At 39.8% G+C, this 24,085-nt stretch overlaps 1 protein-coding gene across 5 annotated transcripts in view; it reads left to right on the top strand.

Annotated features, from left to right (window-relative positions):
• The window catches only part of ROS1 (ROS proto-oncogene 1, receptor tyrosine kinase), a 113,890-nt gene extending 90,160 nt beyond the window's left edge, over positions 1-23,730 (top strand). For 3 of the 5 annotated variants that reach the window (XM_042939683.1, XM_042939679.1, XM_042939678.1), the window contains 5 exons: positions 4,908-5,005; positions 5,209-5,424; positions 6,393-6,527; positions 13,728-13,891; positions 22,526-23,730. In XM_042939683.1, coding sequence (XP_042795617.1) covers positions 4,908-5,005; positions 5,209-5,424; positions 6,393-6,527; positions 13,728-13,891; positions 22,526-22,836 — 924 coding nt within the window. In that variant the 3' untranslated portion in view covers positions 22,837-23,730. The remainder of the gene's footprint in view (positions 1-4,907; positions 5,006-5,208; positions 5,425-6,392; positions 6,528-13,727; positions 13,892-22,525) is intronic. The other 2 variants (XM_042939682.1, XM_042939680.1) reach the window with 1 other exon arrangement.
• Positions 23,731-24,085: the final 355 nt, after the last annotated feature.

Raw genomic sequence — 24,085 nt, 5'->3', positions numbered from 1 at the left:
TTGTGGGGTTTATTCCCCCCTTGGGCTAAAATAATAAATGCCTCTTGTTTTCCCCCCTTTGCTTAGTTTTCTGTATACCTAACTAAACTCTTGGACAGAATTGTAACACTTCTGTCAATGTATATGATAAATATATCACATGATCCAGCACGTAATGGTGTTTTTCTTGCACACTTTCCTCCTAGAGGCAGTGTGGTGCTTGTCCTCTGGGTTAGCTGACTAGCTGTGATCCCAGGGCTTTGCTTCACATTTACCTTGGTGATTTCCTTGCTGGACCTTACCTTCCTCTATTCCATGACTTCTTTGTTCTCTTTTAGAAGAGAGAAAGCATGAGAAAACAAGCATCTGAAGGAAAAATCTCCTTTCCCCTCCTCTTTTTGAGAAGCACTCCTTGCTTGCGTTCTGTCTCTGTCTCTCTCAAAAATAAATAAACATTAAAAAAAAAGTCTTATGCCATTCTGATTCCTGGACTGATGATCAGTGACCTGCTTTTTGCCCCTCCTCTCTGGAAAAGTTTAGGAACTTCTTATGTGTGGTACTTTTTTTTTTTTTTTTTTTTTAACCAATCTGGACACTCATCCTGGAAAAATCACCTCCTTCAGTTCTGGGATATTACTATTACTATTATTATTATTATTATTATTGTTATTATTTAAAGTTTATTTATGTATTTTGAGACAGAGAGAGAGCATGTGTAATAGGGGCAGAGAGAGAGAGAGGGAGAGAGAACATCCCAAGCAGGCTCTGTGCTGTCACCGCAGAGACCTACGTGGGGCTTGAACCCGCGAACCGTGAGATCATCACCTGAGCCAAAATTAGGAGTCAAATGCTTAGCTGACTGAGCCACCCAGGCGCCCCTATGTTATTTTTTGGGATAATAAATAAAATTCTTTGTCCCCTCTGCGTCCTTGTTCTAGAAACACCATTGGTTCTAGAAAAACCCTGTGTTTTATCCTTTGTTCTATAGTTGTTTTCTCCTGTTTTCTACATCTTTGTATCTTTGCTCTCAATTCTGGTAGATTTCCATAAATTTTTAAATAAAATTAAAAATTTTAATTTTCCACAGACTCATTCTTCTTAAAATAGTATTGTTTTTTTTCATAGGTGAAAAATCTTCTCTAATCTTTCCTAAGATACTAATTATGGTTTTTTTTAAGTATTAATTTGCTTCCTGCATTGTCCTGATTTCCTTTATCCTCTTTGTTCTGGAATCTGTTTGTAATGTGAGAAGCTTTTCTCAAATGTTTGGTGATTTGTGGCTGGTCTTCCTCTTTGACAGTGAGGCCTAAGAAGTCGAGTGGAAGCTGTGTCTGTGGCAGCTTCCTTTTGGTTGTTATGTGGGACCCTGCTTTCTTGTTGGGAGTCTCCCTAATCCTCAAATGACAGTATTTGTGTGTCTTTCCTGGCACACGCCAGGTTCACCAGAGGGGGAATCTGCTAGTCTCCTGCCTGAGTGATAAATGCCTAAGCCTCAGTTCAGGGAGGTGAGATGGGAAGGGGGTGGAGGTCTCAAGGCTGAGTATCTGGACTCTTGTTTAATTTTCCTCTCCGTTTTCAGCACAGAGCCCTAGTGCGACTGGTATCTTTGAACGTGGAGTTGTTCTGGTTCAGTGTGTGTGTTTGTGTGTGTGTGTGTGTGTGTGTGTGTGTGTGTGTGTGTATGTGTGTGTGTGTTTTGAAGAGGAAAGCCTCCTGCTGTCATGGGAGGGTCTAGGATCTAGTTAGCTCCTAAAATATACTTCTAAACATTCCTCTTGATTCCAGCCTTGCCCCACACCCCTACATCCAGAGATACCTGCTATCTCCAGTTGCAGAGCCTTAGGGGGTTTTATAGTGAAACACAGCTTAATTCTTGTCTTCCCCCCTGCAGGCAGCCAGGCTCTCTTGGCTCTGTTGAATGACCACCCTTCCATCTACTTCCCTTTCCCAAAATGTTTCGTGCACTAAATCTAGTTTCCTGATACATTTATCCTTGTGTGGTTATACACATTTCCCCTATATTGCCATTGTAGTAAGGTTTGGAGAGGGAGTAGAACTAAAAATGCACATCCTGAGTCCTCCATCTTTAACAAGAAGTTTATTTGTAGATGTTGTTTGTTTTGGGTAGAGAAGAGGGGATAAAGACTAAATAAAAATATGGACCTGCTCTTTCCAAATTATTCCTATTTAGTCAGGGGCCTGATGGTTATGCTGATTGGTCCTCAAGAGTTCTTCCACTGCCTTTCCAGCCCAGGACAGCTTCCATGCCTCACTGCCCTCACCCCAGCCAGACAACAGGATGCTGTTAGGTGCTGAGTGCCAGAACACTGCGGGCTCTATGTTCCCATCATGCTCAGCTCATTTGGGAGCAGCCTTCTCTCCACAGGACGTGCTCAGAGGCAACATTCCAGAAGGGCCGCAAGCATCCTTCTGCTTAGCCCTACTCCGAGACTACAGTGCTGGGTCTAATACAGAAAAATTGACTGCAAGTAGGCCCATAAACCTTAGTTTAGTCTTTTATTTTCAGGACCACAGTTTCTGTGTCTTTAGAATGGGGTATTGAACTGACAACATCCTCAGGCTCTTTTTAGCTTTGATATCCTAAGATTATATTCACATGGAAGAAAGTAAAAGACAAAACCAAAAACCAACCCATCAAAACAGTATAAATATGTAGTCAGATACCATCAAGTTATCCATTTTTTGCTGCATGTTTATTATACAATAGTGAGGGCTGTGACTCTTTCTTTCAAGGACCTTGCCACATGGTAGGGAGATAAGTCAATATAAAGAACTCATTTAAGATAAAAAGTGGGAGGGCCTACTGGAATGCAATAGAGAATATACTGTGAACACAGAGGAGAGAGATGATTTCCAACTGAGGAGTCCTGGGAAGGCTTCATGGAGGAGGTCTTCTGTTTGAGACACAACTAAAGTAGGGGATAGAACAGTCTCTGAAACTATACCTTTCCATGTGAGTCATGAAAAGCCATGACTGGGATCAGACCCAGGTGGAGGTTGAATGTGCCTTGGGGGAGGCTGGCAAGAGAAAGATGACAGGTGAGCCCAGAGCAGCAGCATCTGGAATCAAGGAGACCCAACATGGGGGTATCCCAACAGGTTGTCACAGGGGCTATCAGGAGCAAGTGATAGAGATTGAGTCAGGCGAGCAGCATTCTAAAAACCCGTTGGCAGGGAACGTGGTGTTAGCCACCACACTGAAGTTCAGAAGCAAGGTTCAAAGTGAGGAACATCTTCAGTAGAGTGGGTTTTGCCAATAGCAAAGCAGGCTTCCACTCACAGAGGAACCAATGAGCCAGTCGGGACCCCCAGCAGGGACTCAGACATAGGCCAAGAGACCAGTGTCTGGTGTCTGCTGGACCCAAACAGTGTTGTGGGGGGATTGATTCTTGGGAGTAAGATCAAGACTCGGTGTCGGATTGAGGTACGGTTGAGCAGGACCATGCCAATGTTGAGTCCAAGAACATGAGGCGTCTTCTTAGTTTTGGGACAAGACATGGGCTTGTTGGGGGAAGCAAGGGGGAGCAGCACATAAAAGCACTCATCTAAGAGAAATTGAGGGAAGGTGGGAATCATTTGAGGTGCTCAATGAAGGATGTGGATGGAAATCAAGAATAAGGGCATTCTAGAATGATAGCAGAATTAAAGAAGAGAGGTTGACCATGGGGGAGGGGTAGGAAAAAAAAAGGAGGTTAGAGTGGGAGAGAGCCAAAGCATAAGAGACTCTTAAAAACTGAGAACAAACTGAGGGTTGATGGGGGGTGGGAGGGAGGGGAGGGTGGATGATGGGTATTGAGGAGGGCACCTGTTGGGATGAGCACTGGGTGTTGTATGGAAACCAATTTGACAATAAATTTCATATATTGAAAAAAAAAAAAAAGAGAGGTTGAGAAATGCAGAGCAGGGATAAAGGACTGCCAGTGTCCCAGCATGACTGAAGCACAGATTGTGAGAAGAGACACTAGGGTCATAAGTGGAGGCAAAAAGAGACTGGTGCAGCCCAGGGCTGCCATGGAGGCTGTGCTTTGGAACCTGTAATTGACTCCACAGGCAGTAGGTCACAACGAAGAGCGTTGATTAAAGCACAAGAGGCTGGACACAAGTTTGGGATGTGTCAGATAGAAACGATAAAGGCCTGAACTAGGGTTATTTTAGGGAAATAGCAAGGGAAAGACAATATATGAATGTAGCCTTGAGGAAGGAATATTGCATTTTTTCCATGTGGTGCCAATAAAAACTTCAACTGGCTTTTTTTCATGTTGAAATCATTGCAAGCAGTATAGGCTCAACTATATATTCATGCTGGCTCTCATGGAGGAGAGGAGTGATCTGTGACCTTGAACTAGAGTATTGTTAACAATTGGTAACAGATGGGGGTTCACCTGAGAAACAAGCCCATTGTCATGACTGACATTACAGTGTGACATTGGGCCAATGACTAAACTAGCTAGTACTGATTAAATTAGCATTATTACTACTTAGGACAGCAGCTACTATTTATTAAGTTGTTATATACCAGCCAGATTACATATCTTATCTCAAATCCTATATGGTCAGTGTTACTCCCATTTTACAAATGAGAAGGTTACTTAATGAATTTAACAATGTAAACAAGTTCACGCAACTAGTAAGTACCAGAACTAGGTTTCAAATCTTGGTCTGTATGACCTGACACCCTGAGATCTTTCCAATAAAGATCCGATATTGCCTCTGCTTAGTAAAAATAGTCTTATTTATGTTTATTTCAGTAGAAAGTATGTAAACCTAGTTCTTTTACTCCTTATTTGAATTCTTGTAACCATAACTAAAAATACCTTCGAGACATCACATGTGTGTGTACATATGTATATGTATATGTTTTGTACAAACTGTAAAAGTACCTGTAACTTTTCTTTCATTTCTTACAGTTTCATGGTCCTTTACTCACTTTGGTTGACCTTGTAGATCTGTGTGTGGATATTTCAAAAGGTTGTGTCTACTTGGAACAGATGCACTTCATTCACAGGTACAGTGATATTCTAGATACAAGGTTCCTACGGACATCGGCACAACAATTACCTGCAGTTTGGGTAAAACATATAGGGTAATTAAACATTTTCATTACTTCAAAATAACAAATGTTTCCGTAAAAAATCTCCCTTCTCTAAAGACCGACTTGGGTTACTTGTCTGATCTCTGGAACTTTATTCTTAGCATTATTAAATACAGCTTCTGCCATAGGGATCTGGCAGCTCGGAATTGCCTTGTCTCTGTGAAAGACTATACCAGTCCATCACGGGTAGTGAAGATTGGGGACTTTGGACTTGCAAGGGACATCTATAAAAATGATTATTATAGAAAGAGAGGGGAAGGCCTACTCCCCGTTCGGTGGATGGCTCCAGAAAGTTTGATGGATGGAATCTTCACTACTCAGTCTGACGTATGGTGAGTTTAACAGGACACGGAGAAATTTGGGCAGAACCACCCAATGTCAGGGCCAGAAGGGAATTTAAAAGGTCATCTAACCTGGTGAGACTATTCCTGGATCTCAATATTTTCCCTTCTCACCCTAATTAGTTTTGATCCGTTGTCTTACACATATATGTGAAATATATACATTTGCTTCAAGTATTTTATCACAGTCCAAAAGCATAGAGGCTATGACTAATAGGAATTGGTACATATGAATTGATGTCCAAGTATATGTCCAAATGCCTACTCTTTTGGCACGTATGATCGTTAATTTATAGGTAGATTTTAAATCATGCATCTCAAAAACATTATGACATTGAGGAGGTTTGGACATCTCTTTAGTATTAGAATAGGATCCCTCATTTTTGCTTTTTGATCCCAAATCTTGATTAGAGCTACTCAAAATGTAAAGATTTGTTTAATAACTTTCAAGCTGAACTGGCCAGAGGCAAAATTGGTGATGAGATAAAATTGGCCCCCAGTGTTGCCAGTTCACATTCATACCTTTCCCCTCCACGTTTACCAGCATTCAAAGTCAGGGAGAAAAGGGTGAACTGCTTTCTTGCTTATCCCCATGTAAGTCTGCATATTGATACTATGCAAACCTTTAGTGGAGATCTGTGGTGCAGTTTCAGCTGGGGAGAAGGAAAAAATGTGTGTGTGTGTGTGTGTGTGTGTGTGTGTGTGCGCGCGCGTGTGTGTGTCCCCACTAAGCCTTCCTATCACCTATCACCTTTGAAGTATTGCCAGTAGGCAGTTGCTTTTTCTACTTTTTCTTGAGGTCAACTTGCTTTTAAGTCTCCCATTTGCCTTTTATGGGGCCAATAATGCCAATCACAAAGTAGACCCGGATAGTCCCAGGAATAGTTACATTGGAGAAACTACTGTAAACATGATGCTTGTAGTAAGTACAATTAAAGTAAACTCTTTAACATCCTTAGGTCTTTTGGAATTCTGATTTGGGAGATTTTAACTCTTGGTCATCAGCCTTATCCAGCTCATTCCAACCTTGATGTTTTAAACTATGTGCAAACAGGAGGGAGACTGCAGCCACCGAGAAATTGTCCTGATGATTTGTAAGTTAATTATGCTAATATAAACACCTAAAAACAACAACAAAACCACATGTGCCTATGCAATCTTATGCCTCATTGGCATGGTATTTTAAAATAAAAACTGGAATTTGGATATTTGTGTTGTCTACATCAAATGTAAGTTGATTGTAACATTTAATTTACTAAATACATGATGGTCTCTTTTATATATATCCATGATATTTCATTTCAGAAACAAAATTTAGAAGCATAGAATATATTTATACTTTTGAGAGATGAATCCTAATAAATAAATAAAAGGCTTGTGTGTATGTATATACACACACATACTCATTTGAGTTTGGAAGATCTAATTTGGCTAACATCTTTATTTGCATATTAAGAGATTCCATCAAAGAGGAATATATTGTTTAAAAGTTGGATTGCCTTTGTTGGTGCAGCTGATATTGGGATATAGTACTACTAAAAGTTATACAGGTTGCGATCTATTTATGAACTGAGCTCAAAGTGACTAAGTATTAGTGACTCTATCAAACTGATCCTGGCTCCTCTTGAAGTCTAATAATTCATGATTCTCAGGAGAGTAGGTGATTTTGATCTAATTACAAAAGAAAAATAAGCTCAGTTATTTTGCTGAGTAGTAATCTACCTTCTTGTGAAGAACGTCAGCAGAAATAAACAAATTTTGAAACTTTTTCCAAGACATGTTTGGAAAGGAACAAGTGCTGAACAAGTATAAACTCCTCTGTTATGTGCACAGTACCATGCCATGCATTGTCTGGAATACATGGGTGTCTAACTAATGGCCCCAGCGCTTCAGCGTCTCAGAATGTATTTTGAAGGAGAAGAAACACACATGGAACAGTTGGATAACAAGCCAACACGTAATAAAGTGCTAAACTGTGTGGTACAGAGAAGTGCAAAAGGAATTAGCAGTATGCGGATACACACCGTGGTTGTATTGCCTTGACTATGCTGTGTTATTTTAGAGGATTATTCAGACTGGAGCCAAAAGACGATTAAGAACCGGGCACCTTGGTTGGATGTTCTACTGGTGAATGGTTTTGTATTATTTAAATCTTCCAGTCGGAATAAGAAGATTTGAGTCACTGCTTCTTTCTGATTTAGCTTTTACTGGGACATTTACAGGGAGATCAGATGTACACATACCTGACCAAGTTTGGCGACAGTGCTCAAAAATGATTTGTGATCCTTTTGGGGGAGACAGAAACAATTCTCAAAGTTAGAAGTAAGAAATTATACAAAAATGGAAAGCCTTTGACCTAGGGCTTGAGGAAATCCCCAGCATACCTAAGCATGAAATACATTTTTATTAGGTAGCAAACTAACCACTGCTGTGCAGCTCTTACATATCTGTCAAATGCTCAGAAATTTTCCCTAGAATTTCAATTGCACAAAATTTGCGTTATCCCATTAGAATTTTATCTGGCCTCTTTCCCCCCTAGAGGGTACCTCATCACAATGACTCAATTTTATTGGGTAGACAGTTTAGGTTGCAATCACAGAATTCTACATTTTGATTGACGCAAATAATACCTACCTTTATTATGGGGAGGATGGAGGTGGATGATTACATGGCGGTTGTGGAGCAGAAAAACGTAGGTATGTTGGACTTTGCCCAAATGGATCCCAAAACGCAACTAGAAGGAGGAGGAAGAGATCCTAGAAAATTGCTTAGAAGAACATTCCTATTTATAGGCAGAAACATATACTCTACACAACATTGATATTATATGTTTATAAAGCATATATTTATATAAGTTATATAAATATATAACTTAATATTCTACATAACTTTATCTTGACTAATTCATTGGTTGAACACATTATTGCTGTGACTTTATAAAAATGTAGTTTCCTTAAAGCCAAAATTTTCCATTGGTGGTTTTGAAGTTCATTTGAACATCTGTGATTAAAAAGTCAACAATGCTCCCAGCCACCCCCACCCCCCCACCCCCGAGTGTTACATGCTCTCAGAGCCCTGGGAAGGGTTAAGGATCCGTTGCCAACCAGGAAAACAAGCTGTGCTAGGAAATGGATCTCTCAGCCATGCCATTCAATCTGGCCGTGGCCTTAAGTTGTCATGATAAAGATTAACTACTCTCCTTAGAGTACAGAGGGAACTGATTTTTATTTGAAGCAGTTCTCTGAGATCACAGGCCCAGCTTAGAGGGCTGAAAGTCTGCACTGAGCCATGCTGCACCTTCCATTCACTGCCTAAATGCTCAGCACCTGGATGCACTCTGGGTCAGGTGAGTCCATACAGGGCCACGTTGTGCTCAGCTATTAATGGAATGCAGGAGTTCAGAGCATTCCTGCCCTTCTTTCCGTAGCTTGGGATGTATGGTGGAAAGCCCAGTCCTCAGTACTCTCTTCAACTTTCAGTTTGCACAACAGCCACACCACTCTTGAGAAGAAACGGGATCAAAGGGCAACCTACTTCAAGTGCGAGCTCTTTGGGGTTCTGTGATGGATGTATCAGAGGGGCAACTGGAATTACTGGACGGTGTCTCATACGTAGGAGGCAACAATGGGAGAACATGAAGGTTCACCATCTTATTTTTACCTCTTAAAAGATATGTACATTTAGATGCTAGCTGGGTCTCTCTGGGATTGGGCATAGTGAGTAAGAGAATACTTACAAAACTGTATTTTATGTGCTTTGTTTCAATTCCTATGGAAATTCATCCCCTTAATACTGAAAGATGATATGAAATTTTCATCTGTTGAATTTTGATTGCTTTATGAATCCAAGGACTTTAATACTCATAGAGACCAATAATGCACATGGCTAATGAGTCTCATGCTATTTTAAAAACCCATGAGGCAAAGAAGAGTAAAGGGTTGGCATAGTGAATGGAGGAATTTGAACTTGAACATTTAGCCAAGTGAGATATTTCAAGTATGAGTGAGTATTTTACCTAGCTAGAAAAACCAGGGTAGGGAAATTTTTACAAAGTGAATGACCTGTAAATTTATTTAAAGTAACATTCTTGAAGATTTGTAACTAAAACTTAGTGCAGGTATCGAATACATGATACTGAATTGTGACAAGTGCATATTTGTGAGGGAAGACCGGATGCCAAACGTATAGTTGTTATTAATTTATCTGAAAGATATTAGAGATCCAGTTTTTAAAAAAGTTTTTATTTGTTTATTTTGATAGTGAGTGAGTGTAAGCAGGGGAGGGGCAGAGAGAGAAGGAGAGAGAGAGAGAATCCCAAGCAGGCTCTGCACTAACAGTGCAGAGCCTGATGTGAGGCTCAAACCCATAAACCTCAAGATCATGACCTGAGCTCAACTCAAGAGTGGGATGCTCAACCAACTGAGCCACCCTGGCACCCTAAGTAATCCATTTTTTAGAAGCTGTTAAATTCATAAAAGCCTTTTCATTCCATTGCCAGCTTAATGCTGTTTGAGAGCACAGGTTGTACGCTTTACTTTTAAATAGCTGTTGCTTTATAAAGCTCCTCTTTTCTTAATCTAGAGCAATTCCATGTTCATTCCTGGATGGTGGGAGAGGAAGATTTGATATACTATCAGGTCACATATTTTTGCCATCAGAAAGTTTAGAATAATGATTGGGTTCAATGTAAATGAAAGCATCCATAGAAGAAAGACAAGAGGAAAGTCTGTTTAAATACTTTACATGGATTAAACAAGAGGCTGAAGTTTTGGAGGGTAGTGTGAGTGGATGAGAAACAGACTAGCTAGGTGGCAACTGAAGGGATGGCTTTCTTCCTTCCACTCTCCCTCCTTCTCCCTTTCCTTGTTCTGTCTCACTTTTTAAAAAAGTTTATTTATTTATTTTGAGAGAGAGAGAGAGAGAAGGCAAGGGGCAGAGAGAGAGAGGGAGAGAGAATCCCAAGCAGAATCTGGTGTGGGGCTTGAACTCGGCAACCGTGAGATCATGATCTGAGCTAAAACCAAGAGTCAGACGCTTAATTAACTAAGTCACCAAGGCGCCCCATTTCTTGCTTTGTCTTTTCTCTCCTAAATGATCTTCATTAAGTATCTTGAGTCCTTTGTAGAAACGAGACACCTTATAAATAAATAAGTAAAAAAACTCCATAATTAAAATATGGCAAGTCTTGAAAGATTCTACTTACATTTTGGCAATAACTTTGAATCACAACTTTATTTTCAGAAGGGATATGATTCCTGTGGTGAATTAGACTTTCTCCTCTCAAGATTCTACTTTAAATATTGGTTTAAATTTCATGATTCCATATAAGTTGTACTATTTTATTTCAGAGTCTAATCATCCTTCATTCAAATCTTTGTATCATCCCTATTTTTAAATGAGAGGTTATAAAGAAATATGTAAAAGGTAGGTTCTCGGCTGTGATTCTCATTTTTAAGAAATAGAGTTAAGTTTCACATTCTATATCCAGAATGTAAATTCCTTGTAATATATGTGAAGTTGTCAGATGAATACTGGAAAATCGACCAATATTAGATTTCCCCATAATACTCTGATTTTGAGTACTAACTCTGACCTGAAGTGCTTGTCAAGAAATGAGACAGAAGTGGACTTTGCACCATACTATAAGGGAATGGAGATTCCATTATAATTTCTAACATAGACACTAGCTACTTTGAGTACAGTACCTGTAATGATTTCTTGGTCATTGTCGTCTAGTGATTGGATACATCCTTACTCTACTACCATTGCCATTACCTTAGTCCATACCTTCATGATCTCTCACTTTGTCTTCTTTAATAACTTCTTTGCTTCTAACTTTCCCCTCTACAACTCACTGTCCACATATATCAGCTGGAGTAACTTCTTTAAGAATGTAAGATCATGCCTTCTTAAAAACCTTCAACAGCTTCCCATTGTAGTGCCATAAAATCCGACTCCTAGTCTGGCCTGTGAGACCTGCATGATTTCTCCTTCCTCTTCCGATCTCCTCTCTTAACACTCTCCCCTCCAATGACTGCTCTTCGGCCAAGCTGGCCTTCTTTCAGATTCTAAAATGAGCCACGTTCTTTCCTAATTTAGGAATTTACACATGTTTTTCCCTCTTCTAATGTGTTCCCTGACTCCCATCCCCACCCTATTCCCGTGACTAGCATCTTATTTTCCTACGAAGTTCTTTGGCTTAAATGTCACCTTTTCAGAGTGTCCTTCTGACAGCAACTTACTAAAAATGTTCCATCTCTATTAGATCTCACATTTGTTTTCTTTAGTACTTTTTTTAGAACTTGTAATTTGTAATTGTATATTAATCTGTTGATATAGTAGTACTAATATTTTTAAATACTTTCCATCTTACATTTCTTTACCAGTTTTTCTCTCCCTGTCCCCAATATGCCTTCTAGCTCTAGAGAGTAAGAAAAAAAAAAAAAAAGCAGGTACTTGACCTTTTTAGTAAATCAGTAGACTTGAAAGCCAGGTTTGGAGGAAGGAGTGGTTATCTAGAATCCTTTAGCTTCTTGTTAGTATGCTAAATGCTAGGTTTGAATGACTAGAACCTATAATTCTATATAAGGATAATCTAATTAAAAAGAGGGAGTAGTAGAAGCCCATTTCTTCGAAGCCCTAAGGAAGTGTAGGAAGAAGAGACCTTGATAGATAGAGGTTGGAGGGTGAAGATGTTGGATATCTAGGTCCTGACAAACCTTCTATGTAAGCTTCAGTTAGACTAAAGGTGGAAAACTGCCCACCTCTCCCAATTTGGGAGGATGGCAAGCTGATCATTGAGCTGGGGACTCCCCAGCCAGCCTCATCCCATTGACATGGAGACCCAGCATCATGAGTAAGGTAGAAGGGCATGTCCAGACAGAGAAGGTCAAGTTGCACTTCCCATCTTCCTTTGTTTCCCATTCAGCGTGGACATTTTGTTGAAAGCTAGACATTAGGGCAAGGAGCATCCTTTAGTCACACAACAGAAACAGGTAGGGATTCCCTGGGCCTTGTCAGCATATACAGGGCATGAGGCAGTCTCAGAGATGGTTATGGTTAGAGAGAGGAAAGGGAAGACCAGTTCACGGGGCGGGGGTGGAGGGGTGGGGGAGTGGGAAGGTGGGGTGGGGGGAGGGGAGAGCTGAAGGATACAAAGGTAAAGAAATCGGAGACTGCAGATAGCAGCTGATGCCTGCAGAATGGACCAGACCAGTCACTCCTTACTGAATTCCTGATCATTCTATTCTGAGACCAGCAACGATCTGGAGGGCACAGTGCAGTCCAAAGAATTTTTCACTGTGCCATCATAAGTCACGTAAGACTTTCACCCAACATATATCCTGCCACCATCTTTTAGAAGAGGACAGAGGGAGTAGGAATAGACTAAAATTAGAGGTTGAGTTATTATCCAGAAAAGACTGAGCATTACCTAAAAAGATTGTTTAAAATATTGAATTGCACCAGGTTTTAAATACCATTGTATTTAACGAGGTTAACTTTTTTCCTTCTAGGTGAGGGCTCTAAGAAAGACCTAATTGGTAGCAGACAATATAAAAGAGCTACATTTTTTTTTCCAGCTCATATGAGTTGTAGTGAGATAAATTTTTGTCACCTTCTTACATTTACTATATGTATTTCTATGAGGACAACCACATCCCTAGCTCTTTATATACTCCCAGTATATAATAAGTTTCCAAGTCTTTGCTGAATGAATGAACACAGTTAAGAGTGTTACACAGATATTTCTTATACAACTGTTAAGGAAAAAATAATGTTTAATAAACCAGCTACTAATGTCTGAGGAAACTGAGTCTCTTACTTAACTTGACAGTATAATGAGGAGTTAAAAGCATTAGAACTGAATGTGGTTTCTACCTCGGGTTCTGCCGCTAAAGATCTATGTGGTTTAGAGTAATCTTAGATTTTGTTCTAGATATCAATGTATGAATGTAAAGTCTTCATATTCTTCGGTAATTTCTATAGCTGTTAGTGCCCTTATGTGTTAAGCAATCATTTTCCAACAGTCTATTTTATTTATTTATTTGGGTTAATGACTGTTCAAAGTAATGGCTTTTTGAAAGAAAGGTGTTATCTAACAAAGGTAGTAATATTGGAAGACACTATTAAGTGGAAACCAAAGATTTTGTTCTGGCTTATTTATACTAATTATGGAAAACTGGCAATAACTGAAATTTGTTGCCTTCTGAAATGACCTTACCTGGGGTATCAGTACTGGTTGCCTAATGATCTCCAATCACCACTTATTTTTGTGCCTTTACCTGTGTATCCAGGTGGAATCTGTTGACCCAATGCTGGGCTCAAGAACCTGACCAAAGACCTACTTTCCACAAAATACAAGATCAGCTTCAGTTATTCAAAAATGTTTCCTTAAATAGTATTTCTCAACGCAGAGAAGAAACAGACCCCAGTGGAGTCATAAATGAGGGCTTTGAATGTAAGTTTGATTCTTTTTCAGAATTTTCTGGTTTTCTCTCTAGTCTGAACTGAACAGGTTAAAATGGGGGTATATATATACATAGAAGACATTTTATGGTGAGGAAGAAGAAGAATATACTGGTACTATGTATTCATTGTACTCCTCTTTGGAAATTACTACGATTTCTTTATTTAAAAAATTTTTTTAGAGCGTGGCAATGCACACACATGCATGCATGTGCGGGGGAAGGGCAGAGGGAGAGAGAGAGAAAAAGAGAGAGAGAGAGAACCTTAAGTAGGCTCCATGGTCAGCACAGAGCCAGAGTCAGGGCTCAATCCCATGACCCTGCAACCAAGACCTGAGCCAAAATAAAGAATCAGATACTCAACTAGCTGAGACACCTGCATGGCCCTGGAAATTATTTTGAATTGGGCACTAAATTAAAAAAAATAATAAAGAATAGTGACATGGCCCCTGGACTTTACAATCTCAGATAGTAAGGAGGAGAATGAACATGTTAGACTATATTCTCATGAGATCTATTTTCCTTCCCCTCCACCCCTCATACCCGTTTCACCCTCAAGTACAGAGCTGAGTTAATTATAGACTGTTAGTTGATGGTACATCATGATCATTGGTGTATGCAGGGCTTCACTCCTGTTTGTTTGTTTAGTCCTTTTATCTCCCTCTTCTCCTGTTCTAGTTTCTCCCTCCTCTTGCCAGGCAACCATTCTAGTGTCTTTAATGTGCATCTTTTCATTTGTATGTTTTGCTACAAAACGCGTACCGTTTTGTACACACAGATACTATTGTGTTTGTAAAGCTTCTCTTCTTTTTCGTTGAACACTATGTTTTTAAGAGCCATCCGTGTTGCTGTGCGTATGTCTAATCGTTGGCTTAGGAATTTTGCTAGGATTATTGTAGTGGCCCACGCCTTGTGAAGGTCTAGTCTGATACCACAACTTTAGGAACTTTGTAAATAAGGCAATGATCCTTTGGAACCATTCAACTGGGATAGACAGACTAACCTTTTTTAGTTCAGTGAAAGGCACAAAATGGAATTAAAATACAGCAGTCACTTAATTCATTTTCAAAATCAGATTTATTATACCTCTGCGTACGTGGCTGCAGAAAACTGAATTGTCAAATGATCCTCTCCAGCTGCTCTAGAACTCCTTCCAGCCATTAAATGTTCACAGGGCCCTTTGTGAATGCAGACATTTTTGCTTAAAAATAAAGCTGGCAAGATGGACCATGAGTCAGAAATCTCTCAGCAATCAGGCCTCTTAGTGTTTGTGGTAACTGATTACAAGAGGCTGAAGACCGACGTGGAGTCGGGCGTGAGACCTCTGTGGAGTGATGCACTTGACTAATAAATAGCAGGGAAGAGTAAGCAGCACAGGGTGAACATCTACTTGTCTTGCATGCTGTATTTCTGAATACATATTTGGGGTAAATTAGGATCCATGACATGCATGGAAATAAAACTGGTGGTTTGGCTTCTTTAACGTGAAGAGCCAAGCGACAGACTGGAAAGGGCTGTGCTTGTCTTGAGCGGGCGTCGTAACCCTCGTCAGCTGAGCCTTCTTCATGGTCTCACACGGGCTGCACCTGTCTTCTCACCTCCAGTGACCGAGCCCTGAGGGGTTACAACTGCTGCAGCAGCCCCAGCCTTCTGGGGGTTTCTGTACAGACACGTGCCTGGGTGATGATCCCACAGGATAAGGAAAAACAGATTGTAACCCATTCTAGACACTATCAAGTCCTTCTCGTTTTCTAAGTGTTTACTTAACGTATTTTTCTAAATGCAATTCGGTAAGAATTTTGAAAAATTATTTCAACAGATACTTATTGACTTGTTGCAAGGCATAATGTTAAGCACCTACATTTAATGTATTCCAGTGGGTTTGCTTTAAGGAAAAAAAAAGGAGGCAAGAATATTTCTTTCCCTTGAGAAACTTTAGAGTCAGTTTCTTTAACTTTGTATATAAAGTTTAATAGGAGTGCTGCTTTCATTGGCTCTCCTTATCATAGGATGATGTCTCTATCCCTAGTGTTTTGCTGACGCCATTTGAACCTGCTCTTGCCTGGCCTCGTTCTTACTTTTGGTACCCTCACAACTAGATGACTGCTCTTACTTCTGCAAGCAGCACTTAACTGATAAGACTCAGATTTGAATTTGTTTGTGAATATCCTTTTAGTAGACTTTCCAAAATTAAGCACAACTATTATCTTTTTAAGGGTTTAAAAAATAGTTTCTATGTTATTTTACGTCAATCGTCAAAATGACTCCTGAGTCCTTTCCAGTTTTCCTTTGAACTTCTCCAGCAATTGCTCATAGTAACTCCTCTTGCTATATTATTTTATAACTGTGTCTACATTTTAAAGATCTTTGTTATGAAAGTGATTTTTGTTTATTGTTGAAAAGCATATAACATGATCTAAACAGACTAAAAAGCAAAGTCTCCTACTTCTTCCCTATTCTTACTCTCTGATGCTAGCCATAGTTAGCAATTTGGTTATATGCCTTTAGATATTTTATAGGCATATACAACCATTGACAGAAATGTTCATTTATATATATTTATATATGTATTGGCTGGATTTAGAGATAAAATTTATGTAATCTAGAGAAATGAGTGGGATATAGATTCTTTGGTCAGTTTTTATACTTTTTTTTTCTTATAAGTGAGATGATGTGTAAGGATTCAGGGAGCGGATGACTTTATGCTATATCTTTTTCAGAAATCCAAGAGGCATTCTCTATTGCCATTGAGAGGGAATCCATATTCTGTGGGCCTCCAGAGGAGGGATGCCAAATCCATACTGTGTGTCAGAGAGTCAATAAAAGCCACTGGGAAGAGGTTATTTCCAAGCTGAGTTTTGCAGGGAGGTCAGAAAAATAGTATTTCAGGGTGGAAGGAACAATATGTAGAAAGGCATGGGATAACAGTGAATGGGGGTGTTCACAAAACTGCATGTAGTTTATCACACAGGAGTGGGGGGGGAATGGCAAGTGATGAAATTGGAGGGATAGTGGTTGTACATAAATAACCAGGTAAAAAATTGGAAATTAATGGAAGCTGAATTAATGAATGATAATAGGTGTAGAGAGGAGGAAATGAAGGCCAGAGGTAGATGTTGTAATACTTGGCATCTAATTGAGTGACAGAGAGAGGAGACAATGGTGAGTCCCAGTGATTTGTGAAAGTACGTAAAGAGTAGTGCTGTTTCCAAAGATGGGCGGCATAGCAGGAAGAATAGCTTTGCACGTGTTTGGTTGGAGTTGGTTATGGGATAAGTGAAGAAGCCTAGTATTCAGCTGAAAGGTCTGTCCTGTAAATACAGGTAGTTGAAGTCAAGGGTATAGATGAGGTCATTCAACGAGGGTGTATAAAATAAGAAGAGAGGTGAACGGTGGATGGGACCTAGGAACAGCCAATAAATATATTAGCGATGGACAAAGAAAGATGGTGGACTGAGAGAAGCCAGAAGGGGACAGGAAGGTCATAAGAGAGTATTGTCAAATCCAAAAGAGAGAGGCTTATGAAGGAGGGAGTGGTCAAATGCTGCAGAAGTAAAGAGTTCCAGAGGGCTGTAAGGATTTTACAGTTGACTTGTATTTTAAATCTCACTCTATACTTACGGAATCCTTTCCTTCTAACGTGTGCAGACAGTCTATAAAAATCATAGAGGCTGCCATGATGGGTTTAGGAGGGCCCGAGATCTGAGCTTTACCTTAGCCTCTACCAGAAGTCTCTATGAACACTTAAGACCTTTTTACTATGTTGCATTACTTAGCTCATCCGTGAGGCCGAGATAAGTAACAATGCTCACATTAAATACGTAGAACAAAACTTTTTTGGGGAATGGCTTTTAATTGTCATATTAGCTAATCTCATTTTAGTACTTTTTATGTGTCATTCACTGTGCTATGTGGGTTAACTCGTTAAATCCTCACAATAGCCCTATGACATGGATATTATTATATCACCATTTTATAGATGAGAAGACTGAGGTTTAGCAACCTGCCAACGGTCATACTGCTGAGGTGGGGCTGGTGTATGGCTTCTGTTCCAGAACCTTTGCTCTCAGCCTTCACAGAGACATGGCTGTGGTGAGGAACATACCCACACACTTTCCCCAATTTGTTATTAATAGTGTGCTGGGCAGCTAGGTGTAGTGAAAGAACTTATGACTTGTGGCTTGCTAGAAAAGATACACCAGTTTATCCTGGTTATTTAGATGCCACATGGTTGGCAGAGTGAATTAAAATTTTAAATAATGTTCAAAAAACAGAAGCAGACAAACATGCACAATAACGAAGCAGGAAGAGCTTAACAGGGAATATAACCAAACTTTGATAATTTAGCCAGAAACAAGCAATTCTGTGCCAGGACAGAAATTCAATTTTAGTAGAAGAGAAATTCTTGTTCCGTTATTTACAATGAATGTAAATCCAGAAGATAAGGAATGGAAAGGGATATGGGAATCACTAAAGTTTTTGGTTGTGGAGATACGACTGAGCAAAAGGGGCAGAGAGAAGAAATAGACTGCCAGGCAGAGTTTGGATATTTGCAAAGGATAGAAATCACAAAACAGTGCCTTCAAGGGAAGCCTAAACTTAATTACCTTTTTAATAAGAGAGAATGTGTTTAATAATAGTTTACTGCCCTGCAGACTGCTGGGCATATTTAGCAAAGCAGGAAGATGTCGTCTGTCTTGACTGTTATTACTGGAGATACATAAGAAGATAAGAAAGTCATTGGAAAGACTTTTTTGGAAAAAAAAGGGGGGGTAGGCTTACAAGGAGCAATAATACCATGCCTATCCTATGGTCCTACTGACCTAATGGGGTAGAGAGGGGATAGGGAAAGAAGATTAGTAACGTATCTGGGCATCTAGTAAAAATATCCCAGTGACTTCATCCAAACATTTTTGTAAACATCACCTCATCAGTCCCAGAGAGTTCTACAGGAAACAAATCTAAATGCTCCTCTGCTGTTCTAAACATAGCCAGTCAGCCGGCATATGTCTCGTCTGTAAATACCCTGTCTTGCTTGGAAGTCTTTATTTTAATATTTCCCTCTTAAAGAAAGACTTGCTGAGCACATGCTATCTTTGTTCAGGATCTCTGCTTTAAGGTCTGAACTGCGGGCTTTCTATTTCGTTTTCAACAAAAATAAACAAACAAAACACCCTCCTCCCCACCATCTTTCATAAGTTCTTTATGCAATAAGATGTACTAATTGCTGAAAGCTTGCCAGGGTCAAGTTACTAAATATTGCTCTAAGTACTATAAACCAGTGGAGTAGTTAGCTAATGATTTTTCTTTGACACATGGTGCCAGAATTTGTAAGAAGAGTTTATTTGCCTTGTATAAAAATTGTTTTTGAAATAACAAGAGGCAAAAAAAATTTAAATCATGTATCGGTAGAAAGTTTCCCAGTATGCTATTTAATGAATTAAACTTAAGAAAATGAAGCGTCTGATAACATGAGCAGTTAGACCTATATTGTAGTTTTAGTTTTGAAATTTTCTAAACTTTCCTTTAGCTTAATTTATTTTTTATTTTATTTTTTTTGTTTACTTATTTTTGGGAGAGAAAGAGAGACAGAGTACCAGCAGGGGAGGAGCAGAGAGAGAGGGAGACACAAAATCTGAAGCAGGCTCCAGGCTCTGAGCTGTCAGCACAGAGCCCGACATGGGGCTTGAACCCACGAACCACGAGATCATGACCTGAGCTGAAGTCAGACGCTTAACCGACTGAGCCACCCAGGTGCCCCTAGTCTAATTTCTTTAAGCCCTTCAGGAACATCCTACTTTCCTCAGTCTGGGTCACTGGACTATTTAGAGTTAAATCTATTATTTCTTCCTATCACTTTTTGATATTTTTGATTGCTATTATCATATGTAGGAAATTATTCTTATGAGTTTCTCAATGGCTCTTAGTACATATTGACCATAATCATAACAGCAGGATTCTTCCATAGATATTCAGCACTTAGGCATTAACGAACCTTGGCATCTGATAAAGTTATTTCTATGGGAGAGATATTTTATAACACTACGTGACTATCCATGTGGTTTGCAATATGCTATGATGATGTTTGAAGGATGAAGAGGAACATGAAATGATGGCAAGGAGTCTGTGAGCCTGTAGCTCAGCCATTGTGTCCTTCAGCCCAGTGGGAAGTTCTGCAAAAGAAACATGCACCTAGTAAGACAGAGCAGGGACAGAGTTCACAAGCTCTTACAATAAAATAAGCTTCATAGGTCAGGTTTGAAACTTGATAAATATGCAGATCCATTAAATTCCATTGGCAAAAAGTAGGTATAATGGTGCCTCCCTTAGTCCTTTGACGTTGTTTCTTGTCCTCATATTTCCACTTAAATTAATTCCAAATAAACCCAGCCTGGGTGTACATCAGGGCCAAATGCAGGTGTCACCTTCCTTAGCGACACACATTTGGATGCTCTTTTGCTGGAAGGATGATAAGGACAAAGGAAGGAGCATCATCTGTGGCCTGAAATGTTTCTGATTTGTAAAATACGATATGTTCTGAAAGAATAGTAATATTTCTTTTTAAAAATTTTTTAATGGTTATTTTTGAGAGAGAGAGAGAGAGAGAGAGAGAGAGAATGAGTCAGGGGAGGGGTCAGAGAGAGAGGGAGACAGAGAATCAGAAGCAGGCTCCAGGCTCTGAGCTGTCAGCACACAGCCCTACGTGGGGCTTGAACTCATGGACCATGAAATCATGACCTGAGCTGAAGTCAGATGCTTAACCAACTGAGACACCCAGGCATCCCCAAGAACAGTAATATTTCTGATCATAAATTTTTCTTTTAGGTACTGACACTCAGAAGTTGAAAAGCACTGATCAAAAACCATCCCCATAATACACATTTATATATTTATGTTTAGACTGTGTATTTGTCCCTTTTGATTACCTAGAATCTTGTGAAATGTTTCAGAAGCTCTGCTGTTAGGTTTCAGCAAGAGTTCTTGTACTTTTCTCTGTAAAAAGGTCAGTCTTTAAGTAAAGAAGACAAAATAATATGAGCATAATTGTGAAGAAGGCCGATTACCCTCTGGCTGCCCATGTTTCTGCTGCCGCCCTGACCCCACACACATGTCCAGAGTCTTCTTTCAAGGACTCCTACAGGGCACACTGCCCACCCACCTGATTCCTCCTCACAGAGAACAGCAGCTCTGCCCTCCCACTGGGGAGGGTGAATATGGGGACACAATCTGGATTCAAATTACAGCTGTGTGACCTTAGGCAAATTATTTAGCCCCTCTGTGCCTCAGTTTCCTTAACTGTTACACAGGGATAATACTAGCATTTATTTAATAGAAGAATGAGTAAATATATGTATATAGTTTATTTTTTTTATTAAAATTTTTTTTTAACATTTATTTATTTTTGAGACACAGAGAGACAGAGCATGAACGGGGGAGGGGCAGAGAGAGAGGGAGACACAGAATCGGAAGCAGGCTCCAGGCTCTGAGCCATCAGCCCAGAGCCCGATGCGGGGCTCGAACTCACGGACCGCGAGATCGTGACCCGAGCTGAAGTCGGACGCTTAACCGACTGAGCCACCCAGGTGCCCCTATATGTATATAGTTTAGAACAGTGCCTGGTATGTAGTACGTACTCTATGTTAACAACAACAATAATAATCACTATTATCTTTCATGTTATTTTCCCTCTCCCTCAACTCTGTCATCAAAACTTGCCAGGCCTACCCATTCCCTGTCAGCCCTATGAGGTCATAAGCATGCTGGTGTATGTATTTGCTAATTAGTATTAACGTACCTTATCCCAGGGAGATAGTTGAGGGGGACCAGGCACACCAGTCCATACTTGGTGTTCTCCTTTCCTTGAATGTTCTCCCTCAGATATCCACGTGTCCAATTCTCTCACTTAATTCAGGTTTCTACTTGAATTTTACCTTGCTAGAGAGGTCTTCGCTGACATTTCATCTAAAATAGCAGCCCCCTCCACCCCCCACCATTATTTTCTCGTTCCGTTTTTCTGCCAAATTTTCCTTCATAGTGCTCATCACCCCCTGACATAGGCTTAGTTGTCTGTTAGTTTATTGTCTGTCTCCTCCCATCAGAATGTAAACCCCAAAGAGGGACAACTTTTTTTTGTCCATTCTTGCCTCATCGATACCTAGAACACAGCCTGGCATGTGGTAGGCATCTGATAAATATTATCTTAATAAATGACTAAATTACTTAATCTTTAATTTAAAGGGGGGTATTTTAGCCAGCGGGATGGAAACGTAAGCACTTCAGACAAAAAAGCCAACATAAGGGCACTTAATTCCTATCACCAAGGCGGTGACCTGTTCAGTTTGGTAGAGTTATCATCTCTGAGCTCTCACCACCTTTTACATATTCCTTTATTACATACAGCACACCTTGTCATCTATAGTAATATTTCTGCTCCTCTAAGAGACTATGATAGCTTCAAGGACAAGGAGCATGTCTTGCTTATTTTTGTATTCTCTTGGTGGCCCTCATAAATGCTTGCTGAGCCCATGCGTAAGGTTGGCATTGTTACAATTCCTGAACAGTCTGTATATTACAGATACAGAAGTCAAATAGATAGTAGCATAACTTTTACATTTTTTTTTTCACAGATGAAGATGGCAGTGTGATCTGTTTGAATTCAGGTGACGTTATGTCAGTTGCTTTAATGGAAGCCAAGAACCAAGAAGGGTTAAACTATATGGTACTTGCTACAGAGTGTAGCCAAGGTGAAGGAAATTCTGAGGGTCCTCTAGGCTCCAAGGAATCTGAATCCTGTGGTCTGAGGAAAGAAGAGATGGAACCACATGCAGACAAAGATATCTGCCAAGAAAAACAAGTGGCTTACTGCCCTCCTGGCAAGCCCGAAGGCCTGAACTATGCCTGTCTCACTCACAGTGGATATAGAGATGGGTCTGATTAATAGCTCTGTTTGGGAAATGCAGGGCTGAGATAAACACTCCCATTAAGTAGTTACTGAAAGAAAACCCTGGTAGAACGATAGCTGTTGTGGTAGTCCATGACTCCAAATTAACACTGAAAAGTTCCTGAATTCCTGAATTCTTGGTTCCAAGAGCCATTTGATTTCAACTTTGGCAATCCCCATAACAACTGCCTAACCTTCAGTAGAATTCTGACGTGAACCACTAAACATCGGAAAGCTTAGGAAGACTCAAGACTCTGGAAGGAAACTGCTCCCCTTCTCCCCTGAGGTCCCTTAGTCCATTGCTCACCCTTCAGTCTGGGCTGCACCAGAAGCATCTTGGTTAGATGGGGAGAGACCAAATAGCTATGTTTACAGACCTGAAGGAGGGGGATGAAGAGTGTGCTCAGGGGGCCGACTGAACTACAGATTATCCCCAAAGGATGTATATATATACATGAGGAAATGACTAAATAACTCTACATCTACAGAAGGAACCAGCATCTAGGACATGAGAAATCATTTGGAAAGCTATCACTATAAAATAATTGTCTTTATGACTACTCTAAAATACTTTGTATTTTGGAGGCTTGGAACAGTAGCTTCTACTGAGCATAGGACCATGAAGATCACTCTAAATCCTAAGGTTTAGCATTCCACGGACTTTGGGTTGTATAAAAATAGCTCTGTGACTGTGTGCTGCTATGGAAATTCGCTAATATCGAGAATCGTTTTTATTTGCCAAGTGTGTCTTACACATAAAATACTTATGATTACATTTAGTATCGAGTATCCTTAAATATAAATGACTATATGATGTTAATTTAAGCTCTATGATTTTTAAAAATACATGAAATAATACATATCGAAATGAGAACTATTAAAAACATTTCTTCAGAGAAACACTCTGATTTGAAGCCAATCTTTTTTTTTTTTTTTTTTTTTTGCAGTTACCCACTTAAATCTGAATGCCTCAAGTACTCTAGCAGCAACATTAATGAAAGCATTCTGTTTGTTATTCCACTGCAGTATACAGGATGCTTGCTAGATGTAGAAAACACTTTGATTATAAAATTTGCTAAAAGCCACTCCTGGAAGAGGATCACCTATGCATCTCCACTTTGGATCATTTAGTTCATTTTGTAACTTGCTTACGGCCTGAGAAGCTGCACGGATAATTGGCTGTGTGGTGAGGAACACAGGGAAGTCAATGTGTGAGTTCTGTGGCGAACAGCCCCCAAATAAAGGT

The sequence above is a fragment of the Panthera leo genome, chromosome B2 (assembly GCF_018350215.1).
Source record: "Panthera leo isolate Ple1 chromosome B2, P.leo_Ple1_pat1.1, whole genome shotgun sequence".
NCBI classification, from domain to species: Eukaryota; Metazoa; Chordata; class Mammalia; order Carnivora; family Felidae; genus Panthera; species Panthera leo.
The sequence above is the reverse complement of the archived record's forward strand: the minus strand, read 5'-3'. Positions and strand labels throughout refer to the sequence as shown.